At 42.7% G+C, this 25,492-nt stretch overlaps 1 protein-coding gene across 1 annotated transcript in view; it reads right to left on the bottom strand.

Moving 5' to 3' along the window:
- Positions 1-25,492, bottom strand: part of CDH23 (cadherin related 23) — a 460,126-nt gene that overhangs the window by 40,567 nt on the left and 394,067 nt on the right. Inside the window, exons 34-39 of the mRNA XM_074232774.1 lie at positions 10,843-11,064; positions 10,260-10,379; positions 9,606-9,786; positions 3,766-3,899; positions 2,401-2,610; positions 1,329-1,436 (exon numbers count right to left, since the gene is read on the bottom strand). Of these exons, the coding sequence (XP_074088875.1) occupies positions 1,329-1,436; positions 2,401-2,610; positions 3,766-3,899; positions 9,606-9,786; positions 10,260-10,379; positions 10,843-11,064 (975 nt within the window). The remainder of the gene's footprint in view (positions 1-1,328; positions 1,437-2,400; positions 2,611-3,765; positions 3,900-9,605; positions 9,787-10,259; positions 10,380-10,842; positions 11,065-25,492) is intronic.

Genomic DNA, 25,492 nt, shown 5'->3' with positions numbered 1-25,492 from the left:
ATACCAATCGCGTCCTTGCAAGTACAATCATCTGCACATTTAGCCAAGGGGCTAAAGTGGTAGTTTTAGTTCCCTAGTGTCCAAAGGTAGCAGGTGCTCTGGTATCTACATTAAGTCTATAGAGTTCCAAAGACTCACCAGAACAGTTACAAATGACTTCATAATTAGACAAAGTAAGACTTGGGCGTCATGTACTATTGATAGCTAAATATTTACAAATTGCCAATACCTATTGAATACAGTTGAACGGAGTCAAAAGTAGATGAGTCAGTAGAATGGAAGGTTCTAGATGGGAAGTTCCATATGAGGAAGAGTGGAAGGTGCTAGGGAAGAGAAGACTTGGGGAGGGAATTTGCATGAAAGATCTTAAAACATACCTTGGCTCTAAAGGGTGGAAATAGATTTTGACCTGATGTAAGAACCCCCCCTCCCCAAATCTACCTTCTTTATGAGAGCAATTTCCAAGTGGAATGATCTGTCTTTAGGGGGAGTGGGTTCTTCCTTACCAGAGATCTTTAAGCAGCAGCTGGATGACAGTTCTCATATATATTATAGAGATCTGCATTATTCACACAAGGGTGGGACCAAACAACTGCAGAGTTTCCTTCTTCCTGAGCCCACATTTTCGAAATGGGATTGGGAGTCAAGTTTTCTCATCCCTACCCCATACTCCTCCCTCTTCACTCCCCTCCTCTCCCCAGGGGCATCCCTAAGATATGTGCAAATAAAGAAAGGATGAACAAATGGAAAGAGGAAAAAGAAAATGTAAAGATCAAGGAAAGATAGAGGGAGCAAAACAGCACAAAGGAGAGGGAGAGATTGGGAGCCCCAACTTTTTTTTAAGAACTCAGAGGGCTCAGAAATAACCCACCCTTAGGAGAAAATTATACAGAGCTGGAGGGAAACCAAGATCTCATCTAGTCTAGCCCTCCTTTTGACTCTCTTTGGGCAGTGGTTCTTCTTGTAGCACACACACACACACACACACACACACACATATACATACACAGACACACACACACCCCAGCATAGACTTAGAAAAGGAAGTGACCATTGCTCTTTCCACTCTACTACTCAGGGAAGGAGAGTGAAAGGGGCTTCCTAAAGTGATCCTCTTTTTACATGAGCTGTTTCTTCTTGCTTTGATAATGGCAAAGGGAAGAATAATTCAATCTAATTGGCATTGAGGACTGTGGGGAGCCCCTTTGTGCTGAGGAGGTAGGAGCTGGGATGGTCTCACTCCAAGAGAAGGAGTCTTTCCACCTTCCTAGCTCACTCTTTGCCCCCTGCCCCATCCCACCTTGCCTCTGTGGCCTACACTCACTCACCCTTCTGGCAATGCGTGGGTTTTCTGGGTTGTCCTTTACAGAAACAGTCAATTTATACTCAGGGATCCTTTCTCGGTCCAGGGGGCGGTTCACAGTGATTACCCCTGTCTGCGAAGGGAAGATGTGAAATGAATATGAGTGTAAGGTGACTTGGGTCCAGCTGGAGAGGAGATCCCTTCCCACCTCAAAAATCCTCCCATCTTCTGAGGCTCTCCACCCCCTTGGCCCTGGAGCAGCCACCGTAGGAAACTCAGAGGAATGTTTCATAGATGAGATTCATGACCTCTGGGGGGCAGTGTTTCCCGGCCTTGGCTCATATATGGTAATAAAGTTCTCCAGAGAAACTGGATTTTAATTTTTTTTTTTTTATCATTTAACCAACCACCATGACCAAGTGTGCCGTTGTGTTGTAATCCTCCTGCTCCCCTCCCTGAGGTGAAGGAGAAGTCTCCATAACAGAACACTATTAGAGTCCGGCTAAGACAGATCCATTGTCTTAGTAATGCCCATGGAGCAAATCCCAGTGCCAAGGGGGGATCAGCCTTGAGAGAGAGGCTAAGGGTTAGGCTGGACGGGACGGTGGAGGCAGGGATGGGACTAAGCCGATGACGATAACATTCAAACCAAAGTTCCCAAGGCCACATTTCCGCCTACAGACGTATAATTTTTCTTTATGGGTCTCAGGGTGGTCAAGGAAAAGTAGGCAAAAGGAAGGAGTGTGATTTCCTGTCCTTTTGGTAGGGTTAGGAATAATCTTGGAGGAAGCTCAGTGAGCTCCCAGGTTCCAGACACATCTCTACTGGTGTGAGTGCTTGGTGGTTGACTTGGGACAGAAGTGTGTGTGTGTGTGTGTGTGTGTGTGTGTGTGTGTGTGTGTGTGTATGTGTGTGTATGTGTGTGTATGTGTATGTGTGTGTATGTGTGTGTATGTGTTTGTGTGTGTTTGTGTGTATGTGTATGTGTGTGTATGTGTGTGTGTGTGTATGTGTGTGTGTGTGTGTGTGTGTGTGTGTGTGTGTGTACTGCAAGAACCACTGCCCAAAGAGAGTCGAGAGGAGGAAAAGGATCCCACCGTGGCATTGATAAAGAAGGCATTGTTTCTGTTGCCAGCAGTAATGTTGAAGGTAAGAAGGGCGTTGGGACCGCTGTCAGCATCACTGGCCAGGATGTGGGCCACAAAGCTGGACACAGGACTGTTCTCACTGATGGTGATGTTCATGGGCAGATTCAGCAACACTGGGTCATTGTCATTGATGTCCAACACTCGGATTCCTACCAGCATCTAGAGCAAGGGGTGGAGAAGAGGCAACAGTATGAGTCCAGGGAAAATAGAGGGGAAAAAGAGGAAAAACTAAGAGAAAGAGGAATTTAATTCATTGCAATAAGTATTTCCAATACATGCGAGGCACTGGTCATACAAAGGCAAAAACAGAAGAGTCCCTGACAACAAGGAACTTATAGATTATTGGGAAAAGTAAAGAAGGAAGAGGAAGAGAGTGAATGGAAAGAAGGGAAAGAACAAAAATGGGGAAGATAAAGAAGAGGAGGAAAGGGGGGGAAAGGGGAAGGAAGAGAAGAAAGAGACTTTGAGATGGGAAATCAATTTAGAGGAAGTTTCTGGACAAGATGATCCAGACCTCATCATGGATAATGCCAGTTAGACCAGTTAGGGCATAGGGGAAAGCATCCTGTACAGTGTTGTGTAAATTATGTGATAGCAAAACTATAGCAATAACAATGATAATAAAAGCTCGTGCTTGTTGTACTTTCAGGCTTGTAAAATGCCTTCTAATCTCATTTTATCCTGACAACAATCCTGGGAAGTAAGGTAATTATTATTATCCCCATTTTATTGGTAAGACAACTGAGGCAGGCATCAGTCTTGCTCAGCCACAAATAGCTATTAAGTATCTGAGATCGGGCTTGAAATCAGATTTTCCTGACCCCAGGTCCAATGCTCTGCTCACTGTGCTACCTAGCCTTCATGAGGCAAGTCTATGGTGGGGTTCAGGGTTCTGAATCCTAGAATGTGGACAGCTGCCTCCCAGTCATGAGCTTAGGCAAACTGAAGCCCAAGGAAGCCCAAACAGCAGAGAAACTTGTGATCACTCTTGGCAGCCCAAGGGGATAAAGTCCTGTGTCTCCAAGAATTCTTTTTATGATCCTGTTTTATTTGTTTTTGTTTTTGCGAGGCAATGGGGTTAAGTGACTTGCTTAAGGTCACACAGCTAGGTAATTGGTAAGTTCTGAGGTCACATTTGAACTCAGGTCCTCTCGACTTCAGGGCTGGTGCTGTCTCCACTGCGCCATCTGGCTGCCCCTATGATCGTATTTTAAGTTGTCCGCTAAGGGTCAGAGGTAAGATAGAGGAGAAGGAAAGGATAGATGTGGGTGAGATAACTATCTGCTATTTACCACATTCACTAAACAGGCTCACCGAGGAACTGAGTGGGGGAATCCCTCTGTCCCGAGCACAGATGGTGAGGTTGTAGAAAGCAATGTTTTCTCGGTCAAGCTCAACATCCTTCCGGACCCGAAGCTCTCCCTCCACAGGAGAGATTAGAAACTCACCTGGAGGCCAAGACAGGAACCAGATTTCAGGAGGAAGCAAAGGACTGGGAAATCTCATCTGAGTTGAATGTAACCCTCTCCTCCTCCCACCTTTCCTCTTCCTCAATGGAAATTCATTGTAACTTGGACCTTGGAGAAGAGAAGAGAAAATATACCACCCCTCCCTTCCTTTCAAAGGTGAGGGACTATGGATCTGGATTGCGTTAAGCACCGTCAGCCTCAGTTGACGTGTTGGTTAGTGTTTTGCATATTGCTTCTCACTTCCCCTTCTTACTTTCTTTTTCTTTAAAAACATTCTTTGATATATGAGACCACTTGTTGATCCCAGGAAGGGTGTATTTAGAAATAAAGGTGATGAGAAAACAAAATATCAATATGGCTTTTATAAATGGAAAAAGAAATCTCATTGAACTAGGAGCCAAGTCAGGGCAGGGGGCTTGTGCCTTTCTTCTTTTCCTTCCTTAAATGCATTTCAGATTTAAAAGGGACTATGCCAATGTGTGAGAAGAGAATTACAGAGAGAAGGGATTGCAGGAGACCCAAATTCTGTTCCCTGTCCAATCCCTAGTGTGCTATCTGATGTCGGACAAATTACTATCTTTTTGGGTCTTGTCTTCCCCACCTATAAAATGGGAAGAATGATCCTTTCCTTCAGTCTTCAATGCCTGAACCCCTTCCCCCCCCCCAATCCCTCCAGTCCTCAGGTGTGGATTAGCAGGTCAGGGCACCTAGTTGACATGGTTTTTTCATCTGCAGTCACACTGCGGTTGCCCATGGCTTATGTTCCAAGTTGGATCATGGATCTCCTCTCTGCCCTTTTGGAGACTTCAGGCCACCCATCATTTAGGTGTATGGTGCAATATAGATCTTGGAAATATGGGCATTGCAACATAGAGGGCAACAGGAATACAGAGAGTACCCTTGTGGTACCTCCACCTGGCACACTTCATGTCTAGGAAACTTTACTAGATTGACCTCAGAATCTCTTCCCCTTTTCCTCACTTTCCTCTTCTTTATCCTCCTCCTCCTCTTTTTTATCTTTCCTTCCACTGTCTAATTAACTAGGCATTCTTCCCCTTGTTTCTGGAGCCTTTCCCTGTCTCTCTGTCTCTCTGTCTTTCTATCTCTCTCCTCTTCTTCCTTTTCTTTCTCCTCTACCTTTTCTTTCCTCTCTTCTCCTCTTCTTTCCTTCTTCCATTATTTTCCTCTTCTTTCTCCTTCCTTTTCTCTCCTCTCTACTGCCTACCCTCCTTCTCTCCCCCTCTCATTCTCTGCCTCCTCTCTCCTCACCTTTCTCCCCCTTCCTCTCATCCCTTTCCCTCTTCCCACATCCTTTCTCTCCTTCTCTTCTCTCCTTCCCTGCCCCTTACAGATTTCCTGTTATGCCACATATTCTACTTACTCATTCCCTTAAGAACACACTGCTTTCTTTTTTCTTTTTTTCTATTTGTTTTTTTGCAAGGCCTTTGGGGTTAAATGAGTTGTCCAAGGTCATGCAGCTAAGTAAGTATTAGTGTTTGAGACTGGATTTGAATTCAGGTCCTTCTGATTTCAAGGACAGTGGCTCTACCCACTGCCTTCCTGCCCCCATCTCCCCCTTTCCATGTACCATAGTGATAGTTTCTGCCATTCCCTCTCTAAAATCAGTATTGAGGATATTTCTCAATAGACCCTTGAAATCCAGGGTAACTCCATTCCAGCACAATCTCCAGAGCAGAGCGGCACCTCCAGGGACCTCCACACAGCCCCAAGGAAAATCATTTCATAAGCTCATAAGTATGAAAGACTTAGAGGTCAGTTTTTAACAAGAAGCTGACCATTCTCAATGCAAAAGTCTAATTTACTATTGATGGCATTTTAGGTTTGGTGGCAGAGCAGTGTGAGATGGATCTGGGGGTATCTGGGCCAACTGCTGGCCCTTGTTGACCAGCATGGGTGACCCCAAACTCTTTCTATGCATCAGACAAGTCCCAAGCCCAACAGGAGGACAGTCTACCCACCCCTCTGTCTCCTCCTCATCCTTTAGCCCACAGTTCTTTCCCCCTTATATACTCCCTGGCATAGTGGGCTCTTTCATCTTGGTCAAAGGTCATACAAGAACATCTATTCAGACCTGGAGCTGGGAGGTACAACTTCCTCATTTCATAGAGGTGAAGGGACTTGCCCAAGGTCACACAGTTTTGGAAACAGCATTTGAACTCAGATCTTCTGATTTCCTCAGTACCACAGTCTGAGTTTATACATTTACACATCAAACCAAATCACAGGAATTTGGCATTGTAGGGGACTTTAAAAGCATCAATCTAATAAAAAAACCCTCATTTCATAGATAACAATATCAACAGTTAGTATTTATATGATCTTCAAAGCATTTTATGAATATTTCCTTATCAGAGAGAATTCCCTCATCACAACAACTCCAGGAGGGAGATGCTTTTATTACCCTCATTCTACAGAGGAGGAAACTGAGGTAAAGGTTCAGTGATTTGTCACATAGCTACTAAATCTCTGAGGCAGGATTTGAACTCAAGTCTTCTTGATTTTGGGCCCACCACTCTATCTAGTGCACCACCTAGATGAGGCTGCTGAGACTGAGACAGGTGAAGCAATTATGCAGTCAAAGAAAGAGTGACTGGATCAAAGAGGACAAGATCTACTCCTTCAAGTCTTACTCATCTTAAGAAAATGTTCTTTCTGTTCAGCCCATTCAGATTTGCAACCAGCTCTGACTTTTCCATGTGTCCACCATCAGTGACAGGAGGCCATAATGCCGTTGCTCCTTCATTTCTGGCTTTGAAAGACTACCCTGGCTTTCTGGATTAACTGCCTTTTGGAGTTCTACCTTTTTTTTTTAGAAAAACGGATGCTTAACACAGTAGGCTGTAAGGGGTAAGAGTTTACCTTTTAATTTTCCTCTGTTTGGCAGTTAGGAGAAACTGAGGCCCAGGGAGGGAAAGCAATTGCCAAAAGTCACACCACAATAGCAGACTCAGAATTGAATCCTGCTTCCTTCCCCACCTTTCCCCTCAAATCTGTCCTGCCTCTATTGCCTCCCTTATTCTTCCACTCTTTTCTGGCCTGCTCCGATTTTACACTGACATAATAGATAGGACAAACCTGCAGCCAAGGTTTCCCAACAACCCCTCCCATGTCCATATCCCTTATATTCTTCCCACCTGGCCTCAACCCAGGCAAGTCCTTCAGCCCCTTCCTCCCAATAGTCAAAGGCTGCCAAGTTTCCCTGGAGGCGGACGGATGTTGTTTGGAGCAGGATTTCCTGAGCCCGATGTTCTGTGTCTCTACAGAAATGGGGATTCCCACCTCCTCCACATTCTTAGGAATCTTCTACCCTCCCCTTGCTCCCCAATCCCTCACTGTCAGCGGGGTGGGGTGGGAAGGAGCAGGGGCATCTTGACCCTGGTTGTCAGATTGCAGTCTCTAGGAAGGGCCCTTTTGTTCTTGGATCCAGTCTCCTGGATCCAAGCAGCCCCACCTAGTGGGGATGGGCAGATTGATGTGGGTAGCTCAGGGTAGGGGTCATGACCAGGAGAACTGGTCTCAGCCCGGCCCACAAGAGGGTGGACACTAAGCCAGGGAGAAGCAAGCAGCCAAAATGTCCTCTAGCCACCAAGTCTTTCCCGAAAGCCACCAAGCCTTTCCCAAGAATCCCGGAGGAGTATCTGGCCTCCTCAACCCTTAATGACCTTCTGGAGACATAGCATTTTGGCGGGTTAATGCCCTCCAAGGAACCAGTTCATAATGAGTCATACCCAGATCAAATATCAAATAAAATACAATCCAAATGAACACTTGGATGTGACTGAATAGAAATGACATCAGGTCTCAAGTATTCCAATGATCTTATAATAATATTGGCTTACACTTGCTCAGTGTTGGAACCTTATCCTGGGGCCCCCATGGGCCTGTGGATAGTTTTCAGGGAATTATAAACTTATTATTAAAAGAACAAGTTATTATATCAATGTCATTAATATTTATATTATAATCATCAGTATTAATACATGATAAACACATGCATTTCAATGGAATGTTTTCTTTTTCCTCCTCTGTATTTTATTGTACATATTTAAGAACATGATTTGAAGGAGGGCTATGATGGTGGTTCAGGCCCTGTTGGGTTGATGAATATTTAACAACTGGCTCTCCTAGAAAAAAAATTGTATGTACCACACACCTTTAAGTTTCATATGCATAATTAACATTCTCTCCATCATTTTTTCAAGCCTAGACAATCAACAAAAAATAAGTGAAGTTCTGTTTTGTTGTGTTTGCCAGTTCCAAAGGCACAAATGTTTACACTGAAAATTTAACAACTGGCTTTGTAAAGCAAGTATAGGACATCTCTAGCATGACCTAAAACAGCTAAGAATATCGGGACTTATAGAGATAATGTATTATAGAGAAAAGCATACTGGAGTATCAGATTTGAAACCAGAAAGACCTGGGTGTGAATCCTCCCTCTGTCACTCACCAGCAGTGTGATCATAGGTAAGCCTCAATTTGTCTGGCAGGAAAGCCTACCTCATAGAGGCTCAAATGAGATTGTGCACCTAGAATAAATTTTTTTCAAAGCAATAGATACATGCCAACTGTGACTTGGTGCCTCAAGACCTTGACTTGCTGCTCAGCTAACTCCTTGACATTAGCTGTGTGACCTTGATAGTTATTGAACCTCTATAGTTCAGTTTACTTACTCCTTCCTCACAAATGGAGATACTTCTCTCATAGTGAGGAAAGCACCTTGCAAAAACTTCATCAGGTGAACCTTAAACCACATAAAGATAGGCGCTATTAGTGTGGCTGAGTTGTAGTTTTCTAGGCTATAATTATATCATAATCATGTTCTGTTGTCTCCTCTGGGGAGACGGCATGGATACTACTGAGGAAATGAATTTTCTCCTCAAAAATTTGTAAAAGATTAAACTATGAGGCTTCCCTAAAATGCCACTTTCTCTTGTTGGCCTTTCCTGACTTCTCCCATATTTACAATTCCCAGCTAGGAGTGATCCTCGCCATCTGTGAATTCTGACAGCTCTTTGTACCTTTCTTCGTTCTTAGCATATTTGGTTTTATATTTGACTGCTTTCCTCAAAGCCTCCGGTAGATTTTAAACCCCCTTACGGTAGGGACTACCTTATTTATACTGCACAAGGCCTAGTGGGTAGGAGGTATTTAGTAAACTATGACCAACTGAATTGCTACCCCTCTATCCATTGGCAAAGAGCAGGCCCTGAGGAGCCTGGATGGAAAATAAGGGAAAGGTCTGAAGATGACCCAGCCTAGGAGGAATGCTGTCATTGAGAGTTATCAATTTTAGGGTTTAGAATTAGAAATCACTTATTATCTGACCTTGTAAAGTCACTTAACCTCAATTTCTTCACCTGTAAAATGAAGTAACATTGGCCCTACTTACCTCACAGAGCTGTGGTAGGGGAAAGTGCCTCCATTAAGCTTAAAGTCAGATAAGTGAGGTTTTGTTATAAAGGTGTGGTTCTATGTATTTCTGTGTTGAGCTTTTTGTGAATGTGTGTTTTGTGTTTATAGGCAAACCTGCATAATAGAGATGTCATGGAAAGGGGCAATCAGGATTATATCTACATGTTTGGGGCCATCCAGCTCCATGGGATGGGAGAAGGATAGAAATAGCTCTCTTTAGGGCACATCCTGGCCTGGAACATCACTCACCCAGAGGGTCCCCATCCACGATACTGTATTCCACTTGCCCATTGGGGCCTGAGTCCAAATCCCGAGCCAGAAAAGTCCACACCCTGGGCCCAGGCTGGCCTTCAGTGACATCAAAGGGTCCCTCATAGCTCCGGGGAAAGATAGGCACATTGTCATTTATATCATTGACATTCACCAGCACCTGTAAGGGGAATGGCAACTTAGTCAAGGCTTACTCGGCCTGTGAAAACTCTCCAGGTAGTCTCGGGATTCATGAAATTCTTACCACATTGGAGGGAATGATAATTGTAGCCTCCCTACCTCAAAGGGTTGTTGTGAGAATCACAAGAATTAGTTTTATAGGCATTCTGTAAACTGTAAACTGATTTCATTATTATTCCATTCTGAATGTTCTAACTTCTGTGATCTCCACAATATCCCTGGGATGAAGGTAAGGTAGATAGAATTATTTCCATTTGTTAGGTGAGCAAAGTGAATCCTGAAGAAGTTCAGAGACAACCTCAAAGTCACATATAATATCAAAGTTTGAGATAAGACAGACAGAAGGTCCATAAATCATGTATTTTTTCAATGAGAGTATAATGCCTTTCACCATCTCCCTATCCCAGCTGGGTGGTTGGGGATCCTTTACAAAGAAAGGGGCCTGTCATATACCGTAGTTGTAGAAGTGAGGCGATGAGACAGGATAGGGCACTGGTCAGTGGCAGTGACAATTAGAGTGTATAGGCCATGGCTGATCTCATAATCCAGCTCCTTCAGAGTGCTGATGACCCCCTAGAGAAAGATATATAGGGTATGAGATCAGAGGTAAAGAAACCTTGGAGCCACAGGACCTTTTGAATAACAGAGAATTTGGAAAAGAAGTTTGGCTATCACTTGCAGTTGATTGGGCCCAGGTGTAGGAGAGACTTGGGGCATTGGGGAGAGATCAACAGGATAGCTTTTGGCTCTCGTGCCCTGCTGGCCAACAGAGAAAGTGAAAAATGCCACACTGCTTCTCTGTATAGGTTCCTTGATCAGTTTTCTCCTCAATCTAGTTGAACCCCAGGGTATGTGTCTCTGCCTCTGACTCTTTCAGTCATCACAGAGATCACAACCAGTTCCCTGAAGTCTCCCTGGCTCATGAAGCCCAACCAGTAGATTCAGTTTTTGAGACTGCCTGTCCCTTATAGGCAGGGTTTCAATGCCTGGGGTTCTCCAGACCAGGCTAGGGTAGAAGATAGAAAAGGACACTGACTGTGATGCTGTTGATCTGGAAGGTGTTGATGATGTTGCCGGCGATGATGGCATAGGTTATGGTGCCATTGGGGCCTTCATCCAGGTCAAGTGCCTGGATTGTGATGAGGCTGATATTAAGGGTTTCTGGACCCTCATCTAGCAGGATTTCATAGCGCGGCTGTTGGAAAACGGGTGCGTTGTCATTTTCATCCACTATGGTCACATAGACATGGGTAGTGGCCTAGAGAGAAAGCCATGAGGCAAGAAAAGAGTCAATATATAGACTTCTTGAGCAAAATGGTTAGGAGTTTTCCCTGTGGAATAAGAAATGCAAAGAGGCTTCAATTCAGTAGACAAATTCACCTTTAATCCCAAACTACCTACCTTACAAAACTGTGCATGTTCTACCATTAAACCAATAAGCATTTCTTTATCACCTATTACTGGCCAGTTGCTGGGGAAGAAACAATTAAAGATCTATAGCAATAATGTTATTAAATATTACATCATTTATTATATATAACATAATAATATTCTTTATATACTTTTATATGACATATAATAAATAACATAATCTAAAAGTTTCCTAGCTGGAAGAGCCCAAGTTGGGTTCATTTATTATAATATGGCAGTAATTATAGGAGGGAGAAGTAACAGAGACAGGGCATTGGAGGTTACCGATAGACATACAGCCTACAGAAGCAGAGTTTGACCATAAGGAGACAATGGGTTGTGGCAAATTTCATTAGAGCTAGGGGACTAAAATTTATGGTAAATGAATATCATGGAATATCAGTGTGTCATAAGAACTGGTGAAAGAGATGGATTCAGAGAAACCTGGAAAGACTTAAGTAGACCGATATAGTATGAAGTGAGCATAACCAGGTCAACTGACTAAAGCAACGTCAATGAAAACAATTTTGAAAGACTTAAGGACTCTGTTTAATGCAACATCCAATCATACAACTCTAGAAGACTGATATTTCTCAGCTCTTGGCAGAGAGGTGATGGATTATAGATAGAGCAGAAGCACATTTTCAAACACAACCAATGTAGCAATTTGTTTTGACTATATTTATTTGTTTTAAAGGAGGGCCTTAATACTTTTGAAGAGGGCAATTTTTTTTTTGGTGGAGGAAGTGGGAGTAGAAAAAAAAGAAACAAAAGAAAAAAGTGTTCATGGAAAACTTAAAAAATACACAGAAGAGATCAAGAACTACAGGGGGAACCCAGGTAAGACTGCCATTTAAAATTTAATTTCTATTTTTTAAAAAAAAAAGAAAGAACCTAAAAGTAATGATGAAATCACAGTCAAATACAATCATATTTTTCTGCTATTATTTCAATAGAAATGTTCATATATGTTGATGTTTGCCAAGTTTATAATTTAAAACAAGAAAAAAAAGAGAGCTGAACATATCTTTTTCAGGAAGGACTGGTGATAGGCCATTAAAGTAGAAAGATTGATTAGAGACCATCTCATTCAAATCTTTCATTTCAATAGCTTCATTTTGTCCTTTCCAATTTCCTTATCTCTTCCCCCTTCTTGGCCCAGGCCATGGTCTTGCTATTTCACCTCTTTTGTGACTTGGACCCACAGTCAGCCAGGGAGGCAGAGAAGATATTAAGCATTATCTATGCTTGAATAGAGACTACACTTTAAGGCTTTTTGGATGAAAGGCCTGGTTCAGTTATGGGTCACCAATATACACGTTTTTAACTCATCTTAGAGACTTACTTGGGACATTGGGGGGCTAAATGATCTACCCCTGGTCCCAAAGTTAGTCTATTCCAGAGTCAGTTCTTAAGCCTATATTTTCCCAATTCTCAGATCACTATACCATGTTGCCTATAACTCCTTATATTAGAATATGAAGATTCCTTTCAATTTCCATCATATCACATAACCTGAATCCATGTAAATCACCTCAGGAGCTTCACTCAATATGTTGAAGGAAGGTGAAACTAACTTTTTCATTTTTTTTCCTGCCCCAAGAGACTTAGAAATCATCTCTGTTTAGTTAGCCCAAGGCCACACAGGTAGTGATTAGGAAAATCTGGATGGAGTCAAACATTTGGATGCTAATTGTAGCATCCAATCTACTCTATCATGCTTGTCAGACTCTAAATTCAGATATTTTGCTATGCCACAGCTATCTATAGATGACCCCCACTCCCATCAATAAAAGATCTCTCTTATCATCTGTTGCTGTGGCTGAATTTGTACTTTTAAGATTCATTCTTTTGTGTTTTTAAGACTCTTCTAATAGTCTCCTATTAAAATATAAATACCCTGGGGAAGGGAAAACCTTTATCAATTAACCATTTATTGGATATCAGTTGATAGTCAGCTAACCAGTAGTGAATAGGATATCAGATTCAGGTGGAGGGGTGGGAAGGCGCTAGGTAAATTTCTTGACTACCCACGTTTGCCTTAGGCTGGTCTTGTCTGAGGACTTAATAATACTTGTTTCTTTCCTCTTTTTTTTTCCTCTTCGGAATGATCAGGAAATGGGGTATCTTATTAAACTGACTGGGGTGTCTAACAATGACTCCACTTAAAACATGCAATTAACTTAACCCTCAAACTCCATTTTTATTTCTGGTGAATCAAAAGACGTAAGTCTGACTTATCTCGGGTTGTCATGGCATTTGGTTGGAGTTGGGTTCTGAGAGTTGGTCATAGGCTCCAGATGGCACTTCACTTAAAGCTGAGAAGTGAGACAGTCATGGAATGGCCCAATTGTAGATTTTAAATTGGGAGGGAAGTTGGAGGTCTACTCCCTCATTTTGTCAATGGGAAAACCATCCCAAGAGGAGTGAACATATCTGCTCAAAGTCACATAGGTAGAAAGTAGTTCCTTCTCTGAGATTGAGCACTCCAAGTTAAGACTATGCCCATATTCCACCATTGCCCTCTTATTAGCACCTCCACCAGTTCTTCTAATTGCCCAGAAATTGAGCAAGTGACATATGACATTTCCTGTATGTGTCCCACAAGTTGGGCAATGCTGCCCCTACCCCCAGTTCCTAGCACCCCATGTGTCTTTAGACTTTATGATGCAACCTCAAAGGGTTCTGTGGTTACTGGGACAAGGGGTGAGGTTTGAAGTTCTGCTCCTACCTTCTTTCATCTTGTGGTCTCCTATTTAGAACTGCCTATTCTTGTCATTGCTTGCCTGAATTCTGAACTTTCATGGTGAAAAGTGAAACAGGACCCTCTTCCCCAAGTCCTCCTCCCCAGTCTTCCTCCCCTTCTTCCTATTTTTCCAGCCTCCTAAAATTTTTTTTAAAAAAAAATTTATTTATTTAAGACAATGGGGTTAAATGACTTGCCCAAGGTCACACAGTTAGGCAATTATTGAGTGTCTAAGGCTGGATTTGAACTCAGGTCCTCTGGACTCCAGGGGCCATGCTCTATCCAATGCATGTCCTAGCTGCTCCCTTTTTCTAGCCTCTTAAGAAGAAGCCTGAGGAGCTGGAGAGAGGTCTTTATTCTTTGCTGATGACTGAGGAACTGGTGGATTCTGTCTCACCAGGTCTGACTCTATCTACAAGTTTTGACTTCCTCTCTCCTCAGAGCTAGCCAGGTCTACCTTTAGAAGATCATAAGACAGAGGGTCCAGCATCCATCCCTCTAGAGAAAGGTCATAGGATCATAGGAACATAGATTTATAACTGGAAGGGACCTTAGGCCAACAAGGCCACCTTCATCATTTTACAGATTGAAGAAACTGAGGCAACTTCCCCAAGGACAAACTTATCAAGTGTCTGAGATAGATTTTGAACTCAAGCCCTGCTGACTCTATGACACTTGGCTGTCAAGGAGGCATTCTCACCACAGGGAACATGCCTTAGGGTAAATCTCAGATCCATCTATTCCCCCATCAACTCCAAACAGGAAGAAAAGAACAGACTACTGGGAGCAGAGGAGGAGGCTGAAGGAGTAGGGGTGGGGGGAAGGAAAAAATACTCCTTCCCTTCTTCTCCCTAGGAATGGCATGGGGAGAGCAAGGGGACTGTGTTCTGTAAACTTTTGGGGGCTTTTATGTGACACTTCTCTCACAGGACTGGGTGGCTCCTCCAACTTGAGGAACAATCCTCTGAGATAGAGGTCTAAGGGCACCTGGAAAACTTCTCTTGGGTTGGAGAGAGGTGCCAGAAGGGAAGCCAGGCTGGAAATAAGAAGGAACTGAAAGTTGGGTTGGTCACAGTAAGAGGTAGGACATGGTAGGCCTTCCCTTGAGGCTTGTAAGCAAGAAGGGCAGGCTGAACTAGCTGTTTATGTGTTGATTAAGTGATCTCAGTATGAGTCCAGGGTTATTTAATATTTATCTTTTGGGGTTTGTTTTTTATTTTACCTTGAAAGGAGCCTATGTAAGGCTGGAAATGATCTCAGAAACCATCTAGTCCAATCTCATTACGGATGAGGAAACTGAGGCCTAGGTCATATAGGCAGTATCAGGTATGATTTCAACCTAGATTCTAGGGACTTAAGAGCTGATCTCTTTCCTTCTAAGGATTCATTTGTTCACAAGATCTTTAAGATAATAACACTCCTTTTCCTCCTTTCCTCAATGATTTACCCACTTGTAACCCCCAAATGAACTTATTTTTTCAGGAGGGAATAAGAATTATTATTATTAAAGGCATGGTTTTATAAGCATTTAGAAAGGGAAGCAGTGACTGCAATGAGCCTGTACATAAGCAGTATATAATAGAGTCAAAGGTGTTATTGGTTTTAGGATTTGAAGATCTGAGTTCAAGACTGAACTCCAGTTCTGATCCATCTGTCACAGAAACACTTTGAGCCTCAGTCTCTCTAAAATGGACACTTTAGAGAATTAAAAAAAAATCTCCAAGTCTAACCCACTTTCCAGTGTGCTTTGATGATTATGTTTGTCCTTCATTCTTTTTTTTTTTAGGTTTTTGCAAGGCAAATGGGTTCAGTGGCTTGCCCAAGGCCACACAGCTAGGTAATCATTAAGTGTCTGAGACTGGATTTGAACCCAGGTCCTACTGACTCCAGGGCCGGTGCTCTATCTATTGCACCACCTAGCCATTCCATGTCCTTCATTCTTGAAGAAGATCATGACATTCAAAAAAGGAATGCCAAGACATGCGAGTGAATTGAATTGAAGTGAGAGGGTGCTGTGCAAAATTGCAATTCTCACTTTCTCTGCCCATATTCCAATGTGGAAGGGTCATGTTTCTAGGATCATAGATGCCAATGACTTAGAGGCCATTGAGTACAATGGTCTTCACTCTACACATGAGGATCAGGTTAAGTGACTTAATCAAGGTCACATAGGTAGTAAGTTAGAGGTGAGATCTGAATCCAGATTCTCTGACTCCTAATGCAGTGATGGTCCTTTCTTCAGGTTCCACTACATCTCATTATTACTCAGATTCAGAAATACTTAACTGAATTAAATCGAATCTCCCAGGGTATAAGTAGCAAATCTCTTATAAGTTAACTAATATCTCTGAATCCCCAAATCAATGCTAGACAATGTTGTCTTATGACCTTTTTTTTGTTTTTTTGCCAGGCAATGGGGTTAAGCGACTTGCCCAAGGCCACAAAGCTAGGTAATTATTAAGTGTCTGAGGCTGGATTTGAACTCAGGTCCTCCTGATTCCAGGGCTGGTGCTCTATCCACTGTGCCATCTCCTCCCCCACACTGTCAAACCAAGCAAACATTCATCTTTTGAAAGAACCACATAGAAGATGGCAACAAGAGAGCAACGTCTCTTAGAAGCTCTCTCATAAAACTTTGAAACTAAGGACTCTAACTAAACTTTCGAGAGACAGAACCCACAAAGGGACCCATTTGAGTCAGTTCTCCTACTCAAGGTAACCTGGAAAAGAGCAGAAAGGCTCTGCTCCCCAGGGTTGGAAGGGTAGCTCGCCAGAGTGAAAGAACTTCAGCCTCCTGGAAGCAGCCCCAGGGCTCTGGGAGCCGCAGCTCACAGCAGCAGGGGAGTTTCCTGAGCTATGCCCCGGGGAGCACAGGGCACAAAGTAGGGGAACAGCGGGGACCTCTGCCAGAGCGAGCATGTGGAGCCCAGCCCTCAGGGCACACAGTGAGCAGAGTGGTGGCAGCCCAGATCCAGGAACAGAAGTAGAAGCTGGTAAGCAGGAGCCCCCAGGGCATGAGCCCATTGAACCTAGGGAGGGGAGTGAAGAGAGAGAGAGACTGCCGAGCTCTGCCCCTGGAACAGGACTCTGGGGCTCTGACCACATTCAGATCCTGATTGCAGTCTAGGCCCCCCCATAGAACAGCAGGCCCCCCCACCTCAGCCCCATGGCAGAGGGGGGGCACATATGGTCATTCACAGACCAGGAGGGAGGACAGAGCCTCACACACTGAGATCCTTGTGGGAGTGTCCCCAAAACTCATGAAGCACCCCCCAAACAGACTCAGGCTGGGAAAATGAGCAAGCAGAGAAAAAAGAGGAACACCATTGAGAAATATTTTGAAAATGAGCCCAAGAAGGATCAAAATACTCAGTCTGAAGATGAGGAAGCACAAGCTCCTGCATCTAAAGACTCCAAGAAAAACAGAAATTGGGCTCAGGCTATGATGGAGCTCAAAAAAGACTTTGAGAATCAAATGAAGGAGTTAGAAGAAAAACTGGGAAAAGAAATGAGAGAGATGCAGGAAAAACATGAAAATGAAGCCAGCAGCCTAGTTAAGGAAATCCAAAAAAAATGCTGAAGAAAATAGTATGCTAAAAACCAGCTTAGGTCAAATGGATAAAACAGTTCAAAAAGTTATGGAGGAGAAGAATGCTTTAAAAAGCAAAATTGGCCAGTTGGAAAAAGAGATAAGAAAACTCTCTGGGGAAAACAAATCCTTCAGACAAAGAATGGAACTCAGGGAGATTGATGAATTTACGAGAAACCAGGATTCATTTTTTCAAAACCAAAAAAATGAAAAATTAGAAGAAAATGTGAAACATCTCATTGAAAAAGCAACTGATATGGAAAACAGACTTAGGAAAGATAATTTAAAAATTATTGGAATGCCTGAAAGTCATGATCAGGAAAAGAGCCTTGACATCATTTTCAAAGAATTACTACAGGAAAATTGCCCTTATATTCTAGAAGCAGAGGGCAAAATAGAAATGGAGAGAATCCACTGATCCCCCAGAGAAAGAGATCCCAAAAAACCAACCCCTAGGAATATTATAGCCAAGTTCCAGAACTCCCAAGTCAAACAGAAAATATTACAAGCAGCCAGAAGGACACAGTTCAAATATCGTGGAGCTGCAGTCAGGATCACACAGGACTTAGCAGCAACTACATTGGAAGCTCATAGGGCTTGGAATACAATATACTGGAAGGCAAAAGAGCTTAGAATGCAACCGAGAATCAACTACCCAGCAAGGCTGAATGTCCTCTTCCAGGGAAAAAGATGGACTTTCAATGAACCAGGGAAATTTCAAATGTTCCTGTTAGAATGGCCAGAGCTGAACATAAGGTTGGATCATCAGATACAGGACTCAGGTGAAGCATGGAGATTGGAGGAGAGGGGGAAAATATGAGGGACTTAATGATGATAAACTGCATGTATTCCTTCATAGAAAAAAGAAATTGATAATACTCATATGAACCTTCTCAGTTAATAGAGCAGGTAGAGGGAGCTTTTATAGTTGAAGCACAGGAGAAAGCTGAATTTGAAGATAAAATATGGTGTAAAAATGGAGTCAATAGAAAAAAGGGAAATGGAATGGGAGAAAGAAAAAGGAGAGGGGGGAATAGGCCAAGATATTTCATATAATAAGATTTTTCTTTATTACAATGAGCTATTGCAATGATATGGAAGGGGGGGAGGCAAGGGGGAATGAGGGAATCTTCTCTCTCATCAGAAGTGGCTAGGAGAGGAAGCAGCATGTTTACTCAATGGGGTATAGGCATCTGGAGTAAGAAGGGGGGGACAGGGGGAAGGGGGGGATGTGAGTGATGGAGGAGAGGATGGACCATGGGGGGGAGAGTGGTCAGATGTAACACATTTTCCTTTTTACTTCTTGCAAGGAGCTGGGATTGGATGGCCTGTTCAGGACCATAGGACCGGGTGGATGCTGGGCCTAAGGGGTGGTATGGGGGCTCAGGGCCTCTTGGCCTCAGGGCCCGGGATCTGTCTGCTGTGCCACTCAGCTACCCTACAGCAGAGTCAGAGTGAAAGGAGAGAGAAAATATACATGGTAGTGGAGAAATATGAAAGGAGGGAGTTGTGATCAGCAATGTCAATGGTGGAAAAATATGGAAGTAAGTTTTGCGATGGACTTATAAAGAATGTGATCCACCCGCAACAGTGGTGTTGGAACACAAACTGAGCACACTTATTATTATTATTATTGTTTGGGGGAGGATGCAGGGCAAATGGGGCTGGGTGGCCTTCCTGGAGCCGCATAGCAGGGTGATCTTTGGGTGTCTGAGGCTAGATTTGGACCCAGGTGCTCCTGGCTCAAGGGCCAATGCTCTGTCCATCACCCAGCCACCCCCTACTATTATTACTATTTTATTTTATTTTGGGTCTTTCTTTTTCTTTTTCTTTTGGTTTTTGCAGGGCAGTGGGGGTGGGGTGGCTTGCATGTCACATGGCTGGGTGATTGTTGGGTGTATGGGGCCAGATATGGTCTTGGGTGCTCCTGGCTCCAAAGCTGGGGCTCCATCCATTGCGCCACCTGGCCATACCTACAATTATTACTATTATTTTTTTAATTTTAATTTTTTCTCTCTCCCCCTTTAGTTTATCACTCAAGCAAGTCTATATTTTGTGGGGAGAGAGGGTATTCTGTTTATTCTTAAACAAGAATATTTTATTAATGTATAAAAATTATTTGTACAAAAAGAGAATAAATAAATATTTAAAAAAAAAGAAAGAACCACATATCCCTGAATTTAACCATGAAGATCAACAAGAAAACTCCCATTCATAATACTTGCTGATTGTTGGCCCACAATAGGCACTCAAGTCCTGGTTCTTGCCCTCTTTTCTTCCTTCCAGAATAGTCAGTAAATGGGGAGATCTGATTCAACTGGCTGGTCAGGTTAACAACTATTACACTTATATGTGTTATCTAACCCCCAACTCCATTGGACAGTCATTTATTTTTATTTCTGATGACTCAAAAGACACAAAAGTGGCTTGGCTCAGGTTCATCCCTGCCGAGCAGGCAGAATTTGAGCTTCTTGGCTTCCTGGCTTTGGATCAAATTAGGAATTTACTAGGCAGATCTTGAAATAAAATAGCAAATTCTATCAGACTGGAGGGCATGAACCAAATTCCTTCGGGGAATACAAAGCTGAATGAAAGTGCCCTTTTCTTGTGAGGAAATGTGCACAGTCTTTGGGATCTACAAGTAAAACAATTTTAAGAGGTCACCCTAAGGTTCCTCCAGAGTTTCCGGTCTATAGTCACTCAATTTAGAAGCCCTACTTGCTCTTTCACCATCTTAAACATCTCCAGAATAGTAAATCTCTTTGTTTATTTCTCTAGTTTACAACATGATGATTTTGTGAAAGAAAACTTGGATTGTCAGAGAAAGATCACAGACAATGTTTTTTTCCCTTTCTCTTTTTCTTTTTTGTATCCCCAACACAGGGGCAGAGTAGATATTATTATGGTTTGTTGCTTGACTGACTGTGATTCCTATCCAAAGGCAGATTCCTCATCGAGAAGACGAAGGTGCTGAATTCAGTAAGGTCCCTTGCAGCCCTGAATCTATGAAATCAGGGTCCTGACTGAAGATCGTTTTGTCCATTCTCTAGGAGACTGACTGATCATTGGTGTGTAATACCGCAACACTGATGTTAGGGGAGTCATGTCTGCATGAAAGATGCCTTCAAATCAGTTAACAGGATGAATACATATAGGGAAGGGAGATGGAGAGAGACCTTGGAGAGAGGGTCTTAGAGCTCAGATCTGGCCCTGTAAGGGGGAGATACCTTGGGATAACTTATTGCAGAGACAGAAATTCAGGTAGAGCAGTAGAACTTGGTGAGACCAGACCAAGGGTAACTAGGGCACTTGTCTATTTGATAAAAACCAGAGCTTTTCCATTTGCCAAAAAAGTTTGAATGCTTTTACTTAGGGTTAGCTAGGTGCTGCAGTAGCTAGAGAACTGGGCCTGAGTCAAGGAGACTCATCACCATGAGTTCAAATCCAGCTTCAGACAACTCAGCTAGGTGTCTTTGGGCAAGTCACTGAACCCTGTTTGCCTCAGTTTCCTCATATGTAAAATGAGCTGGAGAAGGAAGTGGCAAACCACTCCAATATCCAAGAAAACTCCAAATGGGGTCAGGAGAGTCGGACTTGACTAAAAAACCAACTGAATGCATTGTTATTACTTTCTCAAATTCACAACCTTGTGTCATGGACCTGGTTACTGCCCCTCAAGTGTAGGGGCTCATTCCTAATACTAATCTGAAGATGCATCTTCAAGTAACAAATATCAGGTACATGTTACTAAGCTTTGAAAGATTTCTATTACTAATCAAGAAATAATGTTGGAGACGAGGGCAACTCAATTTTGCTAACTTTGGCAGAACATTTTAATAAGTAAAATTTGAGGCAGATTCTCCTATTCTTGAAGTCTACTTGTCTGTTGAAACTAAGGGTCTATATATACTTCATTAGGACAGGAACTTTGCCATCTGAAATAGGTGGTGCAGTGGGAAAACCTGGGTTCAGAGTCAGGAAGACTTGGGATCAAATGTCTGTTACTTGACTAGATGTGACTTTGGGCAAGGCTGTGCCACCTAGCTGCCTCAAAGACTAACATTCATTTAACATAACCCCTCATTGCCTAGGCACTATGTTTAATCAATGTTGGACTTGAATCTCAGTAAAGGATTTCCCTTCCCTCATTTAATGGTCTCCTCTTCTTTCCCATCTTGTTGTTTAGCCTTTTCAGTAGTGAATTCCATTTGGAATTTTCTTTTTTTAAAAATTTTTTATTTAAGGCAATGGGATTAAGTGACTTGCTCAAGTTCACACAGCTAGGCAATTATTAGGTGTCTGAGGTTGGATTTGAATTCAGGTCCTCTTGACTCTAGAGTCGATGCTCTATCCATTGTACTACCTGCTGCTCCCTTGGAATTTTCTTGATAAATTTAGTGGTTTTCCATTTTCCTCTCCAGATGCTTTTGCAGATGAGGAAACTGAGGCAAATGCAGTTAAGTGACTTGTCCAGAGTCACACAATTAGTATCTGAGGTCAAATTTGAACTCAGGTCCTCCTGACTCCAGGCCTGGTGCTTTATCTACACCACTACCTAGTTACCCCTTACACAGGATAATTAGAAAAGGCTGTAGTAGGAAGGAAAAAGAAAAAAGTCCATGGTTATTGGATTTGGTCATGGGGAGATTGGAAGAATGATCCCCTTTAGGCCATTAGGTGCAATGGAAAGATGGATAGATACTAGGAGTAAAAGGCTTGGGTTCGAGTCTTGTCTCTATTTGGCCTTGGGCAGATGATCTTATTTCTCTGCACTTAATTCTCTCATCTGTATAATGAAAATGTTTGGGCCAGATAGCCCTTAGGGTCCCTGCCAACTCTGAATCGATGATGCTCCATTCTAATACTTGGCAAGTGCAGTTGGCCTCTAATCAGAAAAGCTTAGTTCTCCCCAAGCTGCCTGGCTCCCAGACCCACACTGGCAAAACAGCTGAAGCAGGTGGACATGAAGTTGGTTTGGTTTGTTTTCTATATTTTGTTAATCACATTTCAATATCATTGGTTTCCTTTGTAATCCTGTATATTGGATTTGATTCCATTTAAAAAAAATTAGAAGGGGTCCATGAGCTTCCCCAGATATGATCAAAGATGTCCAAGATACAAAGAAAGTCAATAATCCTTAGTTTAAAGTGGAGAATAAAATCTAGATTGAATAACCAGTTGAAAAGGCCAACGATTTCAGGAAAATTTGATTAACTAGTAACTTAAAGATATTTAATATGCAGCAATTTCTCCACCTGGTCTGGAATCAGAAAGACCTAGGTTTACATGTGGCCTTAGACACTTACTAGCTGTATGACCTTGGACAAGTTACCTAACCCTTGTTTCCCTTGGAGGCAATTAGTAGTGGACAGAATCCTGGGCCTGGTCTCAGGAAGACCTGAATTCAAATGTAGCCTCAGACACTCACTGGTTGTATGACCCTGGGCAATTCACTTAATCCTATTTGCCTCAGTTTCCTCATCTGTAAAATGAACTGAAGGAGGACATGGCAAACCACTCCAGTATCTTTGACAAGAAAATCTGAAAGGCAGTGAGGAAGACCTGAACATGTCTGGAAATGACTCAGGATGCTAAAACCTTGCTGAGGTTTTGCAATCTTTTTTCAAGCCTCTGAAATGAGCCCACATTTTCATGAAGAGGAAGGCTGAAATGTGAAGTCCCCCATAAAGCTTAAGCCATTTATAATCTTACAATTGAAAAAAGAATTCTATTTCCTTGCAACCTGACTGCTATTCAGTGATGTACAACTTTCCAGACCCCATTTGAGATTTTTTGGGCAAAGATTCTAGAATGGTTTGCCATTTCCTTCTTCCACCCATTTTACAGACAAGGAAACTGAGGTACACAGAGCAGTGACTTGCCCAGGGTCGTACAGCTAGTAAATATTTGATTCTGGATTTGAACTCAGATCTTCTAGAGTCCAGACCCAACACTCTAATCCACTGGATCACTTAGAGGTCTATTTACCCTTTTTGTTCCAGAAGACTTTTATTTGTTTTTGTTTTTTTTGTCTTTGCAAGGCAATGGCGTTAAGTAACTTGCCCAAGGTCACATAGTTAGGTAATCATTAAGTGTCTGAGACTGGATTTGAACCCAGGTACTCCTGACTCCAAGGCCGGTGCTTTATCCACTATGCCACCTAGCTGCCCCAGCCTTCTTAGTGTTCTAATAGTTCCCTGTGATTTTAAATATTCTTCACTGGCAGAGAGAGGAAAGTTTGTATATTGGGAATTCCCAACCTACACTGATAAAAATCATAGGTGTGGGAAGAAAAAAAAAGTCAAGTACTGAAGTTATTTCTGATGAAATAGGACTGAAATAAGCTGCTGCTGAGGGAGGGGGAAATGATGATTCCCGAAAGGAGGTTGGGCCTATAGTTGCAACATGTACAAGTGGCTGTGCCAGGGTTCAGTAAACACCAGTGGGGCACAGAGGTAGCTGGCCCAAAGTGAATAATCAGTATTGAAGGAACCCCTTCCATGTGCTACTTCTCGGACTAGTCCTGAGGAGAGTTGAGTTTGTTTAAGACACAGTCCCTGTCTTCACAAAGCTCACAGGTCCATAGAGAGGGGAGACACAGGTAGCCCTCAAATGTTATTGTTCCGTAGAAGCTCATTCAGTCTGTCTAGAGAATGTGCCAGTTGGTACCCTAGCTCCATCTCCTGAAGGTCCAGATAAGAAAGTTTTTGCTACCTGAGACCTTGGTACTAACAAATGATTCAACCTCAGAAACAAATCGGATTTTATCCTTAGGCATGACATTTAAGAAGAGGCCTTGCCATCCACTTTGCTACTGCACCCCAAAGACCAAGAAACCTTCCCATTGGAAGTTCAAACCTTTGATATGCATTGTTTCCTCCATTGAAATGAGAACTCCTTGAGGGTAGGGACTTGTATCCTAAGGAGTCAGCAGAGAACATTGTACACAGTAAGCTCTTAAATGGATTTTTCATCCATTCAAGGTTGTTATTGAGTGGTGGAGGGGATCAAGGAAGGATTCTTGAAGACGAGGTTGGTGCTCAGAACATCACATGACTATATCTTTAGAACTATAAGGACTAAAGTTCATGCCTTCATTTAAAAAGGGGGAAACTGAGGCAAACAGGGTAAGTGACTGGTCTAAGTTCTCACAGCTAATAAGTATCTGAGTCAGGATTCCAACCTAATCTTCCAGACTTCAAGTCTGTACTCTACACTGTTGTTTCTTCAGAGTGGAATCATATCACCAGCTTAATGATTTATTATTTCAAAGGAAACCTGGGAAGGTGGCAAAGCCAGCCTGTGCTGTTTCCTAAAAAATAAGACCATGGGGTACCTGGTTCTGGAAAAGGCAAGTGAGAAGGATATCTTTGCACAATACTCCTCTCACTATAATAAACATAATGTGCAAGATGTCACCACGGTCCTCTTCAATTAGGAAGGATGATGATGATGATGATGATCATCATCATCATCATGTCCAAAGATGCACCCAAACATTGTAGAACCCAGTCCAGGGTCTTGTCTGAACCTCATTCCCATTCTTTCTTCTCATCCCTGTGAACATCTGTGTTCCCTATCCCCAGGCAATTTTTCCTACATCTTATCTATCCAAAGAGATTGTGGGAGATTCTTGGTTCCTTCCAGAGACAGGGAAGTTAATGGATCTCCTCTGCTGGAGCTCGGGGTGCTGCTTCCATCACCTAAGCCTGTCCCAGCCTCCATCCCTTCCTCTCACCTTAGCCACCTTGATGATATCCAGATGATAACGTATAGAACTCATCTGTAGAGAAGTAACCAAGGGATGTGTACTTTAATATGGAAAGCAGGAAAAATGGCAATTTGGAGTCAGAGGATGTGGATTTGAATTTCCCCACTGTTATATGCTGTGACACTGGGGAGGTGACTTTAACCTGTGTGGATCTCAGTTTCCTCCTCTGT

Source organism: Macrotis lagotis, chromosome 4, assembly GCF_037893015.1.
Source record: "Macrotis lagotis isolate mMagLag1 chromosome 4, bilby.v1.9.chrom.fasta, whole genome shotgun sequence".
In the NCBI taxonomy this organism is placed as follows: domain Eukaryota; kingdom Metazoa; phylum Chordata; class Mammalia; order Peramelemorphia; family Peramelidae; genus Macrotis; species Macrotis lagotis.
Note: the sequence above shows the minus strand (reverse complement) of the source record. Positions and strands in the feature narration are given on the sequence as shown.